The 19,860-nt window shown below is 43.0% G+C and overlaps 1 protein-coding gene across 9 annotated transcripts in view; it reads right to left on the bottom strand.

The window, feature by feature from the left end:
• ANKS1A (ankyrin repeat and sterile alpha motif domain containing 1A) overlaps positions 1 to 19,860 on the bottom strand; it is a 176,345-nt gene that overhangs the window by 97,817 nt on the left and 58,668 nt on the right. For 5 of the 9 annotated variants that reach the window (XM_073884770.1, XM_025862434.2, XM_073884769.1 and 2 more), the window contains exons 2-4: positions 8,335 to 8,415; positions 6,412 to 6,568; positions 4,444 to 4,506 (exon numbers count right to left, since the gene is read on the bottom strand). In XM_073884770.1, coding sequence (XP_073740871.1) covers positions 4,444 to 4,506; positions 6,412 to 6,568; positions 8,335 to 8,415 — 301 coding nt within the window. Of the gene's footprint in view, positions 1 to 4,443; positions 4,507 to 6,411; positions 6,569 to 7,388; positions 7,907 to 8,334; positions 8,416 to 19,860 lie in introns of those variants that run through there. The other 4 variants (XM_073884771.1, XM_025862436.2, XM_073884773.1 and 1 more) reach the window with 3 other exon arrangements.

The raw sequence follows: 19,860 nt of genomic DNA on the forward strand, positions 1-19,860 counted from the left end.
GATCACTACTAGGCAAATTTCCTGCCTCTGTTCAAAATGGCCTAACCACATCTCTGCAGAATATTATACTCAAATTCACGGTGTAGAAAGCATCTTTCTCATGCTTCAGTCTTGCCAAACATGGTCTGGTAATTATAATACTCTTGAGTTGAAGTCTGTGATCCCATCTCTCAACTACTGAACACAGGCCATCACAATGAGCTCTTCCTACCAGCTCCCGGGAGCTTTGAATGTGACAACTATCAGGGCAGGAAATCACTAGTGTTGATTCAGGAACCCACAAGAAAGGGAGGGATTCCAAGGGGAGTACACACTCCTCAGGACCCAGAATCTTTCTCTTTCACACCTTCCAAATCACACCACAGGTGCTCATCACACCTCAAGAGTTCCCAGAATCTTATTACTGTGTATTTGGGCTGAGGAAGGTGACTAAGATCAAACACACCAATTTGCAAAAGTCTTTGCACAAACTTTCCATTCCTGCCCATCCTGAGACTCACTTTATTTCTCCTTGCTACAGCCAGTACCTGTAAGAAGAAAGATCCCAATACCCTTTACATTTAGTGTGTAAATCCATTATATTTATGCATTGTTTATGCCTATCTATGTATCTCACATACGCATAAACTACAAGCAACAGAAAACTATACAGAAACATTTCAGTGGCTTTTCTCCTCTTGAAACTATTCTAAACAAGCACTTCCCAGTGCTTAGATTAGAGCCCGACTGTACCCTGGCTGCTGTTGATAGATGCCTAAGTTAGAAATCACTGAGCTACGGCTCTCTGTAGCAACAACGGCACAGGTCTCAGAAATCTACCAAAATTGGAGCAAAAGCTGGACAAACTGGGCCTACTGAGATCTAGCAGACACGAGAGAAACACGAGAACGGAGTCCATGTGGAAGAAAAGTTGGACTTACTCTGCAGCGCTCTGGAAGGCAGAGCTCTGACCAACAGATGGCAAGTTTAGGAAGACAGGGATCAGCCAAGTGTAAGAAACCAAGAATCAGTGGAATCCAAAAAGAGGCTGCCAAGCAGTAAGTCTGGTTGTTACCAAGAGAAACAAACAACCAAATAAAACAAAGGGTAAGTGGCTTATCTTTCAGGTGAGAGAAAACGATTCCTGCTCTGGATGGAAAGTTGGCCTAGATCAGTGGTTCTCAAACTGGCTTTGTTTTGGAATTACACGGGAACTTAAAAGTAAACTAAGTCCCACCCCAGACTTGCCAAGGTAGCACCTCAAAGGGTAAAGTCCAGGAAGACTATTATTAAAAAGCTTACCAATCTAGCAGGCACCAACTTGACCAAGCAATCGTCTATCAGCGAGACAAACTGACATCACGTGCCTTATAACGTGAAGGAAGGATATAACATCACTCCTGTGGCGTTCCTGCTAAAATTGTAGGGCCTGAATCTAATCAGGAGGAAATATCAGACAAACTCAAACTGAGTGATAGTCTACAAAATGACTGGTCTATATTCTTCAATACCGTCAGTGTCACAGGTCTCTATGGCAATCGCTTAGCGGGTTCAGCTGTTCACTGAAAGGTTGGTGGTTCGGTCCCACCCAGGGATGTCATGTTTGTGGTTCCTAGTCATTAAAGACTAAGAAGGGCTGAGGAATTGTTCCAAATTATGTATGATCCTGGATTGGATCCTATACCAGGGGGGAAAAAAAAACTGCTCTAAAGGATACTATTGGGGAAATTGGGGAAATCTGAACACAGATTCTACATCAGAGATTCCAGTATTATATCAATATAGAATTTCCTGAATTTGATAACTATACTGTGGTTATACAAGTGAATGCCCTTGTTTTTAGGAGATACATGTTTAAGTATTTGGGGTTAAAGGGTCATGATGCCCATGACTAAGTATCAAACAGTTCATCATCAACTACAGCAACAATACACATATACATTTGAGAGAGACAGAAAAAATGTGCATGCAAATGAGACAAAACGTTAACAACTGGTGAATCTAGATGAAGAGTGCAATGCAGTTCACTGCATTATGCTTGCAACTTTTCGTAAGTTGAAAATTTTTTCAAGATAAAAAGTTTTATAAAAGCTTGCTAGGTGAATCAGATGCAACCAGACAAGCTGATCAGAATGTGGAGACAACTGGTCAAGACAGCTTCCCGGTCTCTTCCAGTTCTGAAACTTAATTATTTTTAAGTGTACAGGAAAACAGATCTACCTTAAAACTAATTTGACTATTGCTCACCTTACGATATTCAGACGAAGTTAAAATTATTTTAAAAGGGGGCAAACAATTTTAGTAGTTCCACCTTAGCTATGGATGACCTACATTTTAGACTGGTTTATGATGACTTGCTGAAAAAGGAAAGGCTCCATATGTCGAAGAGGAAGATGATGAAAGCTCATGAAATCCACCTCTGCTCCCAGAACAGGCACTTGAGACTTCTTAATTTCTACAGGTGCCTGACAGGACTTAGCACACAAAACAATTCCCAGACACAATCCGGGTCAATAAAAACCCACTGATTCAGGATAAAACCCAGCGAGGTTAGATACACATCAGCTCAAAGAGTTTGCATTCGTAGCAAAATCCAAACAGCTTTATCCCTTAGAGCAGTTTGCATCATTTGGCTTTCGGGGGGTGGGAAGGAGGCAAAGGGCGGTATTTCCAAAGAGAGAAGTTATGTTCTTATTCCATTTAGACCAATTTTCTTTTTTGTGTGGAAAATCAAGGGATAAGAAAATGGGCTTTTAAGAACCAAAGACTTACCCTTTAATCAGAGTTTTATAAGCTAACTGAACTAACCACCGAGTGGGAAAACAATCACTTCACGGTGCCTCCCCATAAAACAAAACCCTGAATAGACTAATTGAGCAATGTTTTATTGAGCTTCAATCCACCAGTAACAAAGAACAGGTTCCAAAGTGCTGTTTCAGAAACACCACACTGTATATACCCTTTAAAAGTCAGATCTCAAATATTACTAGTTACCAGATAGTTGTACTTAATGTACATTCTCTTATTTAAACCCCAAAACAATCCAGCAAGGTAGATGGTATACTGCACTTTACAGAAGAGGAAACTGAGGCTCACAGAAATTAAGTAACTTATTTTAAGTCAACAAAACCAGTCAGTGGCAGCACGGAATTCAAACTCAGGCCTGACTTGAAAGGCTGTGACCTTTAAGAATTTTCTCCTCTACTACACCAAGTCCAAAAAAGAAGAAAACAAAGATAGGGTATCTTCCTCTTTTGAAAATTAGAAAACAGAATTCAGAGAGAGAGGGCCAAACGAAAGCTAATGTGTTCCACTACCCCAAATCAAACTGCTTCTCTGCCATTAAGGCCTGACAGCTAATCCATGGCCCACAGAGGCTGCCTAGATCCAGCCCTCGGTTCGCTAAATCAGCATTTCTCAAAGAATATCTGCCTTGCATTTGGAAACATGCAGAAGTACCTTAATATTTCTCTTCCCTGAGGCAACTGTATTCAGAGCAAGGGAAAGGTAGCTAATGTGACTAACGCACTGACTCAACCAAACTCCAGACTGCTGCCAAAAAGCAAACCTCTCCTGAATGAAAACTCAGGTCAAAACCAGCAGGTGAAAGCACCAAGGAGAGAGGCTAACCATCCCCAACCCACAAGCTCTGCCTCCTGGTGTGGTGAAGGCTGGAGGGTCTGGGCAGTTAATCACCAGGCCTAACAGGGCCACTACTTGCCCCAGCCTCACAGGGAGGGAGACTCAAGACCAGTGCCCTGCTTGACCCTGCGACTTCATTTCCTATTTCAGAGCCCTTCCCAGGGCCAAGAGTGACCAAGCAGTAAGAGAAGCTAATAGCTGGGGAGAAGCAACGGAGGCTTTAAAGTCCCAGGCAGAAGTGCACAAACTCAAGGAAATGAGGAGGGAGCCAGAAAGGACAGCTTTTAAGAGTAAAATGGAGTCCCCAAACCCCTTCCCCAACACCTCCACTATGAGCTTATTGAAAATGAGATTCCACTTCAAAAGAAATAGAGAAAGCAGAGTAAAAAAATTTTTTTAATCCACTTAGTACAATTTATTCATTTTTCTGTGTTTATTAAAAAGTAAGCTAATATGTTTGACATCTCTTAATTGAATTTTTCTTTCTTCAATTTAAATTATTTTAGCAATCACAATGGTAAATTATGCATATAATATGGTTCCTTCTCTTTCCCCATTTCGGCCATTTCTAAGCTTTTCAGACATTCCAGGAAAAGCACCCAACCTTTCCAGAATTAGCATGGGTTTTAAAAATAAAACTCAAACCCACTGGAGCTGCAGTTTCCCATTCCCAGACAAGCCAAAAGCAGATGGGCTGAAGCAGACAATAGTCAGGGTGATGATGAGGAGCCTGAGTGGACAAGAGTGGAAGCCAGAGAGGACCAAAGAGGGAGTGCAGCTTGGAGAAATGATGCAGAGAAATCCTGGCAGCAACGTACACACCTTGGCATTGATATAAGGGTCAAAGGGGCCGTACTTTTTGAATTCTTTGATCTCAAGAGCATTCTATAAAAAGGAGAGGAAAAGAAAATGTGATGATAAAATGGACGAAATATATCAAAGCAAAGCCCAGTCTTGAGGGGGCCCAACATGAGAACAACCTGGATCTGCGCTCTGGGTTCCTGGAAAGGAAGTGAATGGGGAAGGCAGGCTCGAGGGCACAGCACTCATCACCCGCTCTTATCCAAGCATCCAACTGGAGCCTCATTCAGTGTGGTACTACTACTTAGAGCCATTAGGTTCTTCCAGCTATTACAGACGTCTTGCCCAGCCCCTGCCCCACCCACCTGCCTGCCACATACTCAGAACACTGGGTGGGTGTCCCACCTATTAGTGGATACTCCAAGGCGGGAGGCAGCTGTGAGCAGGACAAGCTAGCACACTCAAGTGGCCCAAAAATCCAAGCAGCTGTGTTCCAAGGCAAAAGTGAGCAAAGACAGGATCAGAAATGGTTGCCAAAAATTTCTTAAACGAGAAGGACTTTAATGGGTGACTAGTTTGTTCAACATTGAGGAATATTAGTCAAAAGCAAACTTCCTTATAAATTTCCTCCAGTTAAGAGAAATTACAATCAGTTTAGCCAGGAGGAGTAAAACTGCATTTAGATTCTGAAGCAGCAATTCTAGAGACAATTTTCATTCTTTAATGTTATAACACAAACATCCTCGTTGATGATCTTAAATTTCTGTGGCTTATCTATCCAGAAAATACAGCTTGAAAGGGGAAAGGGAGGCTGATGAACAGCTATACACACACAATCTCCAAACTGAAAGATCTGAGAGCATTGCTTTAATTTTCTCAAACCTCAGAGTGAAGCTGCCCTTCTCTGAGTCAGTCATGCTCCTAACAGCTCACTGAGAGTGTGCATAGCCTTGCTGACAGATGGGCTGGCAAGAATGATTTTCTATTTTTTGAGGCATAACCCTGATCTAATCCTATAGGTAATTTAACAATCTCCTCTCAGCAAAGTCATTAAGAAAATAGTCCTGGGCTTACTGAGAAAGAGCAGCCTCTCTCTCTCATTCAAGCAACTAAGAAAAGGACCTGCTTCGATTCAGAGCAGTGAGGAAAACAGAATGGCCTGTTACACAGGGAAAGCCCATCTCCTCTCAAATGGACACACGATCTCAGACCCAAACCAAAGGAAACTGTATCTTATAAGGATTGTCTAGAACCTGCATAAAGTAAGTATAACTTTTCCAAAGGAATCAATGTAAAAAAAGAGGAGATACGGTCTCACAGTACCTAAATCCATGGCCATTTTAAGGTATTTTTGCTCAAATGCTGCCTTTTTTCTTTATTTTCTAAGAATTATCTCTGCTTTGTAAAAGCATGGTCACTCTTAAGTTGACCTTAGAGGACACCATCTAAATGATTTTCATTCTGCTGAATCACCTCTGACCCCTGAGCTTACTCAGATGTTTTTGTGAGCTCCTTTTTCAGTCCCAGGATGCGTCCTTCCACTTCTGGCAGCTGTGATGTAAGGAAAACACAGCAGGGTTCACGCAGAACTGATGGGCACTGCACCGGGAGGACTGCTATTTACCGGCTACAGTTGCACTGCCATGTTGATGGCGTAAGCACAACTTGTAATTAATTAAGCCTGCCGGTGTGAAATGGCCTCTAAGCAATTTTACGGGATTTGTATTATTTCCCATTTTGCACACGAGGTACGTAGATCTTTATTATAGCACTACTCCAAATCTGCACGATTCAAATGCATGTAAAATGCATCCTTGGGGTATAAGATCTCCCTGATGCCCTCGGAGGAGTGGCGCCAGGACGGGGGGAAGCCTTTGTAGGGCCTGGAAGAGCTGGTTCCCTGAGATCTGTGCTATGGAACTGAAACAGTGCTGGGGCCGCCACGGTCTGGCTATCGCTGAAGGGAAGAACGCTTCTCTTCCTTCCGACCTGTTCGTTGACTCTGGTGTGTGAGGGCCCTTGATGGATGAGCAACCGCACTATCTGGGCATCTCCTTTCCAGGCTGCCAAGTGCAGAGGGTAACAGCCTTTGGAATCAGCCACATTGGTCAATGCATCGTTCCTCAGAAGAACCTCAACCACATCCCTAGAAGGCAAAAATCAATCATGAGTTTGCAGAACTCAGAACTCTTTCCTACTAATAGCTCTTCACATTTGGGTAGCGTGAAGCCCTTTTCAGATATTACCCCACTCGACTCCCTTCTCTCTACCTGAGCTCATCACCCAGTCTCTTCCTTTTATTCCATGAGCTATGTATACAGCTGCTGATATGCGGCTGAAATATCTTGAGCCAAACGACACTGACTCATCACCTCACCATTTCTCCAGGCTTTCTAGACAATCCACCTATATTCCATTATTTTGAAAACGTCTGGTCCCCTTGTCTAAACCTTGCAGTGTTTCCTTGTTTGTGATGTTTAAACAGCATTCAGGGATAAAATTTACATAAAAGTAGTCATGCAAGACAAATATCATTATTCACCACATTATTCAGAGCATTTAGTGATGTGGGAGCTAAAAGAAGACAGGCAGAGTAGAATTAAAGTTGCTGCAAACATAAGCCAGACACATATGGTATCATTTGATATATCCAGAAAGAAGGGCTTGGCTTTCTTCTTGGTGACACCTCTAATTAAGCAGATACAAATTATATAATTATCCCCATGCACATGAGGTCAAAGAAAATCCCCACTGTAAATAAAAACAGCATCTGGAGATAAGCTTGGCTAACAAGCTGCAGTCATTTAAGTTCAAGATTCACTTTAATTCAGGTTACCCCCCTAGTTATGGGGGGAGGGTCTCCACAGAGCCCTTGTTAGCTTTGTCTAAGATGGCCATAGAAAAGACATAAGGATCACATTCAATATATTTCAGAAAAGTTGAATGTAGAAGGAAACAATCATCACCTCTTTTTGGCACATCAGAGTCCATCAGGCTGGGCCAAATACCGCACAAGTGATGTGGAATACCACAAGGTAAGGAGGGCCCTGCTCCTTGCTCAGCAAAATCGAAAATGATTCCAATAATCCCTCCTCATGAAAACTAAATTTCTACTTCTTATCTCCTAGAGTATGATGCCTCAAACTCTCCTTACCACCCTCTGTGCTGCTACACTCTGGTTTCCATTCTTCCACATCCTGGCAAATCTACTCACTGTACTCCATGCCTCTGCCTGCCCCTGGGCTGAGCCATCACATTCTCTCTCACATGGAGGGCAGTGCCCTCTGGAAAAGGCCGCCAAACCGTTTAAACCTACGTCATCTTCTCTCACACTCCCCCCAAAGCACAGTTTCTCCAGAAAACTTTCTGCATAAATCCCATCCAATAACTACTAACCAATACCTAGGAGAATTAAATAGGCCATATGATTTATGTATTTTTCCCCTTAAAAAGGGCTCTTGTTGTCTACAAGGCTAACTGTATGAGGGAGAATGGCAAGCCAAAAGAGTAAATAAATAACTACTTTAACAGAAAGGAAGCTTCTTATGACCACTCAATCTATTTTCAGGTCACAAAGGTGCTGGTTCCCTAAGAGATTATCCAGCCCCTTTATGATCTGGCTGCCCCAAATGTGACCTTCATATTCAGATCACTGTGTGGCACTGCACCATTTCAAAGCAGAAAAGGTAAAACTTAACCTTTGGATGAAGTTTTTTGGGGGGTGGAGTAGGGAAGGGTGCTTAAGTTATATACTAACAAGAGACTCAGGAACTCTGGATGGACTGAATTTAGTTTGTTTTTCCCTGTTCCTCAACATTACTGCTTAGTAATCCTTTATAGAAACCAAGAAAAGACAATCCAAAGGCCTGGGTTCTGGAGGGTAGGGCAGGAATATAGCACATTAATACTTACTTATGGCCATTCAAAGCAGCATGGTGTAGAGGTGTATACCCAGTGCTGTCAACACAGTTCACATTTGGTCCTCTCCAGATGCTATAGAGGGGGAAAAACAGAAAAAAGAAAACTGAAGTCACAAACCAAATTTAGAACCAGCTAAATGCTTAGAAAAGAATTCTCTGTGGTGTTTAACCAAACTAGTTACATCCACATGACTCCTGATAAAGGACAGCAGCTATTTACTACAGAAATGCATAACACTGACAATACACAATCGTTTGCTGAAAGGGAGTCAGGCGTCAAGATAACAATATCATTTAAGAGCTTGCTCTTTTGTACCCTTCTCATCTTTTTTTTTAATTTTTTAAATTGAATCCATTTTCTTCTTCAGGCTTATGTTTGAACTCTGCTCTATAAGCCAATGAAGTATTACATTTTCTTTTGTGTATTTTTTTTTTCAGTAAACTCTACCCCCAATGTGGAGTTCGAACCCACAAAGCCAAGAGCAAAAGTTGCATGCTCTACGGACTGAGCCAGCCAGGCATCCCATGTACCCTTCTCATTTTTAATGACATTATTCACTCAGTATGGGACTCATGCCTCTAAATACTCCCAGGATTGTAAGAACAGCTCATTGAAGGGTCATCAAAAATACCACCATTCAGCCAGTCACAGGTATTGAACACCCACCTCTACACTGGTGACTGAAGACTTAAGAGAGACTTCAATATAGACCTACAGGTAATCTGAATGATTTGACCAGCAAGAACCAAGATGAAAGACCCACATTAATAAAAGCACCAGGACACATGTATTAAGATGTAAGAGACAGGGGCGCCTGGGTGGCTCAGTCAGTGGAGCATATGACTCTTGATCTCAGGGTTGTGAGATTGAGCCCCACACTGGGTGTAGAGATTACTTAAAAATAAAATTTAAAACAACAAAACAACACACTACTTTTCACCAATCAGACTGACAAAAATGAGAATAAAAGGTATTTATAAAGATCAGGAAAACAAGCACTCTTATATACCACTGGTATGAGTTTGAATTGGTGAATTCCTCTGGGAAGACAATTTGGCAGCATCCACCAAACCAAAAATAGGCACTCACTTTGAGCCAGCATTTCCACTTCCTGGCAGCTATTCAACAGAAACACTTGTACACACGCACAAAGATACATGCTTGTACAGGACTGCTTTGCTGTGAGAGCAAAAACTAAACACTTCATGTCCATTAATAGGTGGGCAGTTAAATGCCAGGTATGCCCATATGATGAATTATTATTACATAGCCATTAACAACAACAACCACAACAAGGTAAAGAAAACAAGTTGGACCTATATGTCCCGACGTAGAAAGATTTCCCAAGACATACCGTGCTATGGGTAAGTGAAAAAAAGTAGTCATTATGTAGTACACAAAACAGGAGCCCTTGCTTTCGAAGTGTGCATGTACACGCACATACGGTGAATGGTGATGGGAAGAGAGCTCACCAAGGGCTGCCAGTGGTTACCTCTGGGAAAGGAAATGTGCGTTGGGGGACACTACAGATGGTAGAAAGGGACTCTCATGTTCTGCTCTGCATTTTACCACACTGTTTAAAACACAATGAGAATGCAGTTGTGTATTTTTGTAATAATTTTTTAAAAGAAAGAGGGGAAAGAACCTGTGCACAGGGAAAAGAAAACCAAGAAAAACATCAAACTGTTACTAATAAATGGTTGTATATGTGTGACCTGGGCCACTTTAATGAGCATGTCTACCTTAGGTTTAAAATCTTAAGATAAATTTTAAGTGAAAAGAGAAGCTAGGCATGCTTTGGTATCCAGGTTATTCGTTCATTGTCAATTAAGGGTGCCGGTGACGGTCAGGAGCCTGAGGTACATCATGGCATCCCCATCCTCCGCTGAGCTTGGATTCCTACAGCACCTTCCAAACAAAGAGTTAAAAGCAATTATATCTGTCCCATGCATACAATAACCTCATTTTCTAAATCAAAAATTATATACCTGTGCCTGGCAATGATGAGAATGACAGAAAGTGAAATGGGTCTGGGAAAACTAGGAGGTACAGTTTTCATACTCATTTTCAAACTGACCCACCAGATAAAACATCGTCATTCTATTAAAAAATAGGTGACACTAAGAATCAAAAAACAAATTATTGGCCCCAAGTCAGTGGCAGATCCCAAACTCCCATTTATAGAGCTCTGGGCATTTGGCTGAAGAAGGACTTTACGATCTAACTGGGATGACAAGAGGAGGTAAAGATGCAGTAGTACAAGGCTGGAATAACAATCCAACAGCAAGATGACTAGAATAAACCAACAGGAGCTGGGAAAAAGAAAATATCAGTAATGGGTCAGGCAGTCAGGAGCACAGGTTTGTCAGCCCTGAAGACTCCACTAGGAATCTGCTAGCTCCTCAATGATCTCAATCCAGGTCCCAAAGTAACCTGAAAACTAAGACTTAAACCGCCCTCACTTAAAAAAAAAAAAAAAAAAAAAAAAAAAGGCAGGACTGAGCAAGTCTTCTTTCACTCTCTAACTTTTACCTCCACATCTCTGGTCTAGAGGTGATTAAGCTTAGATATCCTTTACCAGCACTAAAACTGCCTCAAAACAATTTGAAAGGACGAGGAAGAAAGACAAGGACTTCCCTGCATAAAGCTGCAACGTTTCCAACCAGTAAGGTCTACCCACCTCCCTTGCTTTTTCTCTAACTAGCATTTCCTCTGAACGCCCATCTGGAAATTTGGGGGAATGGGGAATATATTAAATAACACCTAAATGAAAACAGAGAACTGAATCTCCCTGCTTAGAATTTTCGCTTCACACAGGATGGTAGTAATATCCCCCTCCACCCAAGTTTCTTCCGTTTTGGCAGCCCAAGAAAAGAGCTATTTACAATCTGGGTCTTCCTCTCTATCACAGCTGTCCTATTAGGTTTTTCTAAGACAGTAAATGCCACAGGGCTGCTCACCAACAAACAAAAGCAAAACACAATGCGCCAAGAAAACCAGAGGGAAGGAAAATAGTCCAGGAGATTCTTAAACCAGATTATACAGAAATGTAGGTTCTATGTAGATTATACAGAAATGTAATTGCTGTCTTTGATTCATAGAACAAACCCTCACACTACCCTTTGGTGCGTCTCAGAGGAGTCCCAGTGATCCCACGTGAAGCAACTATAGAACCCCGGTTAAGAGCTGAGACTCTAGTTAGCTGCCTCTGCCACTTGTCAGTTGTAGGCCAAGTCAGTTAATCCTTCAAATCTTGCTCTGCATCTGCAAGTTCTACTATGATAGGCTCCCCAGGGCTTCAACGGCTCATGGAAACTAGAACTAAACTGGTTTGAACCAGTTTAATAGCATTAGGGTTGAGAAGCCAAAGACGTGTCACAGCAACCCAACCCCACGGACATGATGCTGGAGCACAGCAAGGCTTGCCGTCTGGGTCTCAGAAGCACCTACATTTGGAGAAGGCATCTAAAGACTGGAGAGGGCAAGGAAGAAGAGGGCTATGAGAACCTGTGGCTTTTGAGTCCCACCTCAAAGGCCTCTCTCCGTCCATTTACAAACTGGACTACACATTGACCCACGGCAGGTGGCAAGCTGGATCTGGAGGCAGTGATGAGTAACAGGCCAGCCATACAGACACAGCCCACTCTATACAGTGGGGCAGGTGCTGACTGAGGGCCTGCTCATGGGGCTATTTGTGCATGTATTCAATAGATAAGTGAAGTGTGCCCTCTATGTGCCAGGCACTACTCCAGGGCCTGGAAACGCAAATGGGAAAAGACAAAGTCTCTGCCTTCATGGATCGCGAATCTGGAGGGAGGGAGAGTGAGCAAATAAACAAATAAATAGAAATATGTTGGCAGGTAATGGTAAGTGCCATAAAGAAACAAAGGAAACAGATCAAGCAAAGTAAGAGAATAAAATGTGACGGGGTGATACTTTAAATAAGGTACTCAGGAAAGATTTCTTCAAGAAGGTGACCCTGGAGAAGAGATATGAGTGAAGTGAAGGAAGGCACAGTGTGGGTGTCTGGGGAAGACAGGTAGAGTGGGCATCAGATGCAAACGGCCTGAGCAGGAGCAGGCCTGACATGCGGCTGGAGAGCAAGGAGGAGCAGAGGGCTCTGCCTGGAGGGAACAGGCTTATGGAGGCCACCCAGGGGAGCAGAGGTCAGCAAGCGTCCATAAGCATTGACTATAGGTCGAGCTCTGGGGAAAGATACGAAGTCCACACTGAAGGAGAGGGGGAACACTTTCCAAGCAAGAGGAAGGGGCACAGACTCTAAAGTCCAAACCACAATGATCAGACACTAAATTCTAAAAGGGAATCAAGGTTCCTCCTATCTGAATTAAAAGGTCCATCGACAACACCCATATTTAAATCTACATATCACTCTTCAGACCTAGCAAAACTCAGGCAAAAACCTGAGGCAAAATTGCTGAAGTCTCTGTGAAACCGAATAAGAACAGCAGAAAATACACGGAGACACTTACTCTAGCCAGCACAGAAAGTGGCCCGATTCAAGTGTGCACTGGTCCATGGCACCTTTCCTGACTGCATGGGCTGATACTAATCTCACCCACCTGAGATTTTTCCAGATCATCTATGGCACCTTCACCACCACATTTATCATATCTGACCTTGAACCACTGTGAATTCTTTAAGCTGCTCAACCACACCATGTATTTTAAGCTCTTTAGGGAAATCCCTCATGTTTCCAAGAGCACAGCACTATGCAGGGAATTGTCTTAGGGCCGCCAGTATGCAACTTCTAACACTAGGTTTTTACCAACCTGCTACTTAAATACGACATGGTCTCTATGCAGTAACAGACTTGCTACACCTGTATCTATTAAAAATGGCAACAGTCTCTTGCCGGGACAAAGAAGAATACTGCATTTGAGATGTCTGTCCATAAAACAGAGACAGAAGAACCCTAAGTTAGAATCAAACTGCTCAGCCCATTTTCATCTGTGACTACTCTATGGAATACAATTTCAGGACCCAATGATAACCGTAAAGTGGCTCTCTGCTAGCAGTCAGCTTGCTTCATGTGGTTGCCCAGCTACTTAACTGCTTTCTCTACGCAGACAAGTAATGGCATCTCAGTGGGCCGGCCAAGTGTCCAATCCAGTTCAATTCAATAAATGTTTATGCAATACCTTCCATATGCCAGGGTGCTCCAGTCTCCACCCTTGAGTAGAGTGGGGAAGTCAGACAAGTAAACAAATGACAATACCGAACGGTGTGTGACATCCTGGGAAGGAAGTACGCACAGGGTAGCTTATAGGGAAATGGAAATATGGGAGGCGTTGCAGAAGGGGAGATAGTGGGGCTGAGCCTTAAAGCTTAGAAGGAATCCACCAGACAGAAGAAACAAAGAGGAAACACCTAAATTCAAGGTCTCCCAAGTCATCTCAGCAAACTGGGGCACAGACAAGTGACTGTGAGGGGCCGGAGCATGTGAGTGAAAGGATGGCGGATGAGAGCAAGGAGGGGCGGGCAGAGCCAAACCATGAAGGGTCTGGGAAACTACCGAAGTTCTGGGTGGGGAATAATCAGATGTATGTCTTAGAGAAATCCTTCTGTTGACAGTTGGAAGATGGGAGCCTAGATGGCTAACTGATTATTCACCATGCTGTTGTGATGGCCTGATATAGTTCAGAATTTGGAAAAAAAAAATCATTATGCTAAGCAGTTGTGTAGATGATGGAGACGAAGAGGTGTATGACCAGATCCAAGGAGCTCGGCTGGAAGTAAGCAATTCAGGCATGAAGTGAGGACCGGAATGAAGGCGGTCGTAAGGAGGACAGAGGAAAAAGGACAGAATCAATGGACAAGACAGAATCTGGGGACTAAATCAGGGTGGGGGCATAGGAGTGGGTGAGAAGTGAAAAACTCATGGACAATGAGAGTAAATTCAGGAGGAAAACCAGGGTCGCTCTGTTTAGTGATGATGATGTTATGAGGCAGGGGAGGAAAAGAGAGGAGGGAGAGAAAGTTTTGTATTGGATTAGTTAGGGCTGAAATGAATTTGGTCTCCCACACATAGATGTCCAGTCAGCAGGTGCATATGAGGGTCTGGAACGCCCTGTGTTGGTTACATAGTTAGTTTAAAATGATAATGTTCAAGTGTTTACATGCATGCGTGTTCCCCATATTTGACCCCTACAACCATATTATGGAGTAGGAAAGTACAGAGTGTTGTTTTCATCTTATAGGTAAGAAAACTGAAGTTCAAATGACTTGCTCATCATCATATAGCTAATTCATGTGGCACTGAAACAAAATCTCATGTCTGACTGCTAGTGCATGTTTTTTCCAGTTTTTCCAGGATCTTGAACTTGATTGTTGAGAGAAAACAACTTGGAGTTCTGTGGGTCTCCTCCTGCATTGATTCTCAGGAGGTCAAAGACTCTGAGAGCACCAAGTCAGGAAAGGGCCTTCTCTAGCACTGGCTCTTTGAAGAGAGAGCAATGGCAATACACACAAGGGGTAAGAGAGGTTCTGAGCAGTTTTCCATCCAGTTTCATGAAATCATTAAGGTCTAAACAGGAGTTTGTCTCATCAGCCTTTTTCTGCCAAAGGCCTTTGCTATTTTCCTCTTTGAGTTTTCCCGGCCAAGGCAGATTTCTCTCTGAACCTCAGGAGGGGCTGGCAGTTTCCCAACACAATGAAACATTATCCAAAGCCAGTCTAATTTTAAAAAGACTTCATCTTACTCAAACAAATTTGACATATCTTTACTAAAATGCCTTCTACATACTTAACTGTTGAGGTTTAAAAGAAGAGATAACAAGGAGCCCAGGAAACTATCCCCATTGTCAAAGAAGCTTGTGATCTCTGGAAAAAGACAAAACTTACCAACATGAAACAAGTAGACACAAAACCTCCAAAACAGTGCAACTTCCCCTAAAATCAAGTTAACTGGGAAAAACTGAACATGTATTTTATTTCTGCTCACCCCTGAACCCCATTAAAATGCAAGTAAAAACAAACAAGAACAGGAGAAAGAGAACAGTGAACGTAAAAAAATCAACATTTTTTGGAAAATGAAAAGTAGAGAAGTTAGCAGAACTGAGAAAGTGAATCCCTGTGGCCATACAAGGGGATGCCTTTTTGGCCTTCACACATACATACCCTGGGAAGGCTCTACATGTACACACACATATACCCTGAGAAGGCTAAGGGATTAAAGGTACCAGGTGGTACATGAGGCCAGGGATAAGGAGGGGATGAAAACAAAAACTTGATACAAATTCTGTTTATGGGCGCCTGGGTGGCTCAGTTGGTTAAGCGACTGCCTTCGGCTCAGGTCATGATCTGGAGTCCCGGGATCGAGTCCCACATCGGGCTCCCTGCTCGGCGGGGAGTCTGCTTCTCCCTCTGACCCTCTTCCCTCTCGTGCTATCTCTCATTCTCTCTCAAATAAATAAATAAAATCTTTAAAAAAAAAAAAAATTCTGTTTATAAGGAGGTGTTAGATCACTAAATCTCTGGTCCCATCTAGGGCAGCCAGTAGACAATTACTCACCATATCCAGGCAAGAGAAGGTAGATCTACTCTGTGAAGAAACTGAATTAGATGGGCTCCAGCCTTGGGGACATCAGGAACAGCAGAAGGCAGAGAGAGGCACTGTACTGAAAACAGAAGCCCTAAAAGGAAGTCTACATCCTGAAGGACATGATCTCAGCTCTGCTCCCAGAATGCTGGCGGACCCACCCCCACTCCCAAACAGAAGGTTGGACCAAGGACTCCACAGAACAATTCAATAGATATTGACTTTGGGGCATTCCCCATCAAAGCAGGTGGGTTCCTGCCCAATCACCCTATATGATATAAAAGCCATCCTTGCCAAGTTCTTCCCACCTCTATCCAGATCATGCAATTGGCTCTTTAGTGACTCGCTCTTAAATGAAAATGATCACCAAAGAGGACCATACATTTGAGGCAGGTGTTCCACATGAAATGACAGAGCACAAAACAGAATAAAGGGACTCAAAGGAACAGAAACAGGAAACCAAATAAAATCTCAACCCCAAACAAAAGCAACAACAAACTATTATCACACAAAAACGGGATTAGAAAAAACTGCAACAATCAGTGAAAAGGTTTTGGAAATTAAAAAATAATAGTAGAAATAAAAACACAATCAAAGAGCTAGAAGATAAATTTGAGTAAATCTCTAAAAAGTATAACCAAAGAAAAAGATAAGAAATACGAGAAAAGATAAGCAGATTAGAAGACCAAGAGTTCCAGAGAAAAGCGAAAAAGAAGAGAGAATATTATCAAAGAAACAACTTGAGAGATTTTCCTAGAACTGAAGGATATGAACTTCCAGTTGAAAGAATCCATCCTATGCTCAGTACAATGAATAATTTTTTAAAAGACCCATCCCCAAGGCACACTGTGAAATTTCAGAATACATTTCAGAAGTCATGGGATAAAGAGAACACATTTTCCAGGGAGAAAAAAGTTCACACACAAAGGATCGAGTGGCATTAGAACTTTCAATAGCAGCTCTGGAAGCCATAAGACAAAAGAGCGATGCTTTCAAAATTCAGAGGCAAGGTGATTTCCAACCTAGAATTCTATAGCAGACAAATTATCAGTCAAGTATGAAAAGAGAATAAAGATATTTTTAGACATGCAGGGTCTCAAATTTTACCTCCCACACACCCTTTGATCAGGAAGCGACTGTAGGATATGCTCTACCAAATAAATGAGCAAACCAAGAAAGAGGAAGACAGGCATCCAGGAAACGGGGCCAAAAAAAGGCAAAGGGGATCAGCCATGCAACAAGCCTCAAGCGTGGCTGGAGGACGAAGGGCTCCAGGGGCCTGCCTGCGGGAGAAAATGAAACTGACAAGATCAACGGATGTGCCTGCCTGGGATGTAGAAAGTAACATTTAAGGACTTCAAAATTATGGTTGTAGTTTGGGAATGAAGAGTGAGCTGGGCATTGGAAACTCAGAGAACCAACAAGAGAGGCAGTTAGTGCACTGTACAGGAAAAAAAGATCAGGCTGTAGTATACTAATTGGGTTAGCAAGTGAATAATACTAATAATAGCCTTAATAATATAAACATAAAGCTTGTTAAAAAATAATAATATAAACACAAATATTAGATACTGGCATAACTAAAGATTGTGAAGTATCTGAAGGATGAAGAGGCAGTGGACTGACAGAGAGCAAGAAAGCTAAAACCTCTTCATAACAGACTGAGAGAGGATGCCTAAAACTTAAAAATCAAGAAACAGCAGCATAAGCACAATAATCCAAAATATGGATGAGACAGCTACAGAGAGCTAAGAGCTGGAAATGGTTGCTTTCCCAGAAAGGAACTCAGGTGTGTATCAGTGGCCTTCTGGTAAGAACATCAGAAATGAATCTGACACTACATGACAGGTTGGATGAGCCCTTGTCAACTATGAAATGTATAGTTCTGGTAATCTTGGCTTTTTGTGGCCATGTGTTTGTGTTTCGAGCATGATGAGAGGCAGGGACTTTGAAGGGTTTATTTCCTCATGAGAGAGAAACACAAGCAGAAAGGCAATGCGCCTTTTTAACTTCACAGCTGACATGACTCACACAATTAACTTGGAAGGATGGCCTCCTTGGGCCACAAAGCCAGCAAAGAGTGCTCCCCTGCCTTCTGCCAAGGACAACGGCGTTCGGAATAGACACACTGGTTATACCCAATGTTGCTCTCTACAATATTCTATTCTGGGCCCTTCTGTGTCTAGTCTGGTGTGGTCACACGCAACACCACACGCCTGTCGGCAAGTTGCTTGAGAGCAGGGAGACTGTGAAGCTTGGACATTCACTGTAAGAGCGGCTGTTTCCAGTCACTGCTTCCTGAGGCAAGCCTACGCTGCCTCCCCACCAAGGCGTACAGCAGGGAGGGGGATCTGAGCAGCAGCATGAGGGGCTGCACAGTGAAACTGCCGTTTCACTATGGACGTGCACGTGACAACCTAGGACATACGCTGCCATGAAGCAAACGCCACTCCAGGAGTTCTCTGCTGTTACTACAAGGTATTCAGCAGGACCAATGTATAAATCAAATTTTTACAAACCTATTTCCCCCATGGTTTACACTATTACTTTGGGAGCCCTTATCTTTTATATGATTCAATTTACCTTGGGATGGCTTCTTAACACTGTTTCCGAAAAAGGTACTGCTGAACTGCATAAAAATGACCTCCCAAGTTCAAAATTCTGATTCTTACTGGTGACTCAGGCAATGCATTCAGTCACTGAGCAAAACAAACAGCTCTCATCCCGCATGCTCCAGGACAGCAGGGACGGTGCCTCTCTTGTGCCACCTTCCCAAGCAGCAACTACACAGTACCTGGCGCCCAGAGGGAAGAAGGGGAAATGCCACTGTGCTAGTCTAGGTACCTTGCAATAAATAAGACCAAGTCCCTGCTCGAAAGAACTTCAGTGACACAGAAACAATTATAAAGCGATGTGATGTGTGTTATAAAAGAACTGTGCAAACGCTAAGGGAACTCAAAGGAAGGCTGGGACGAATGGAATTCCATTAGCAAGACAAGGGACAACGAAAGGGCTTTGTGACAGCAGGGAGAATGTGTGATCCCACTGCAACCAAGGTCATCTTGGAAAAGCAGGCACTTCGTGGTTTTCTGCATTCTTCACTCAGGGTCTCCTATCCTGGAAGACTGGGCTCCTTCCTGCCTCTTCCCCAACCCCCCATTCCAACTTACCTCTTCAATTTCTATACAGCTTGAGCAAAAAGCTCTCCTCCTCATAGAACTCCCTGCTTTCCTTCCCAGGCCAGGCACGGCTGGCTCTTCATGAGCTACTTATAGAGCTGCTTTTACTCTGCCCTCACTACAACGATTTCGGTTTAGAGCTCTCTATTTGCCAGGATTTGATGCTCTTTCTCACTAGAATACAAACAACCATGTTTACCAGCCATATGCTCACTGCTAAGAAAGCGCTGTACCTGGCACATGCTTTATGCTCAGAGAGGAAGAGAAATCAACGCCTCAGTGGCATGAGGGGGCCTAGGTACTCAAAGAGAGGTATGGTAGTTTTTAGATATAGAAACTGGAAGAACTCAAATATCTTCTATCAAATTACTTCTTAGGTCAAAAATACTGCACAAATTTTATTAGGTGTATGTACAGACTCATTCTACCCTAACATAACATGTTACCTAGAAAGAAAAAGCACTGTTTCTTCTCTTGTTTGGTGAGTGAGAGAGATAGAGAGAGAGAGAGAGAGAGAGAGAGAGAGAGAGAGTGTGTGTGTGTGTGTGTGTGTGTGTGTGTGTGTGTCTGAAGAAGTGCTTATAAGAATGATCTGCTCCCATGGGGTGCCTGGGTGGCTCAGTCGGTTAAGCATCTGCCTTCGGCTCAGGTCGTGATCTCAGGATCCTGGGATCGAGTCGGGCTCCCTGCTCAGTGGGGAGCCTGCTTCTCCCTCTGCCTGCCGCTCCCCCTGCTTGTGCTCACGTGCTCTCTCTGACAAATGAATAAATAAAATCTTTG

The sequence above is a fragment of the Callorhinus ursinus genome, unplaced genomic scaffold (assembly GCF_003265705.2).
Source record: "Callorhinus ursinus isolate GAN/ISIS: 27379988/994484 unplaced genomic scaffold, GSC_fseal_2.0 scaffold59, whole genome shotgun sequence".
Taxonomy (NCBI): Eukaryota; Metazoa; Chordata; class Mammalia; order Carnivora; family Otariidae; genus Callorhinus; species Callorhinus ursinus.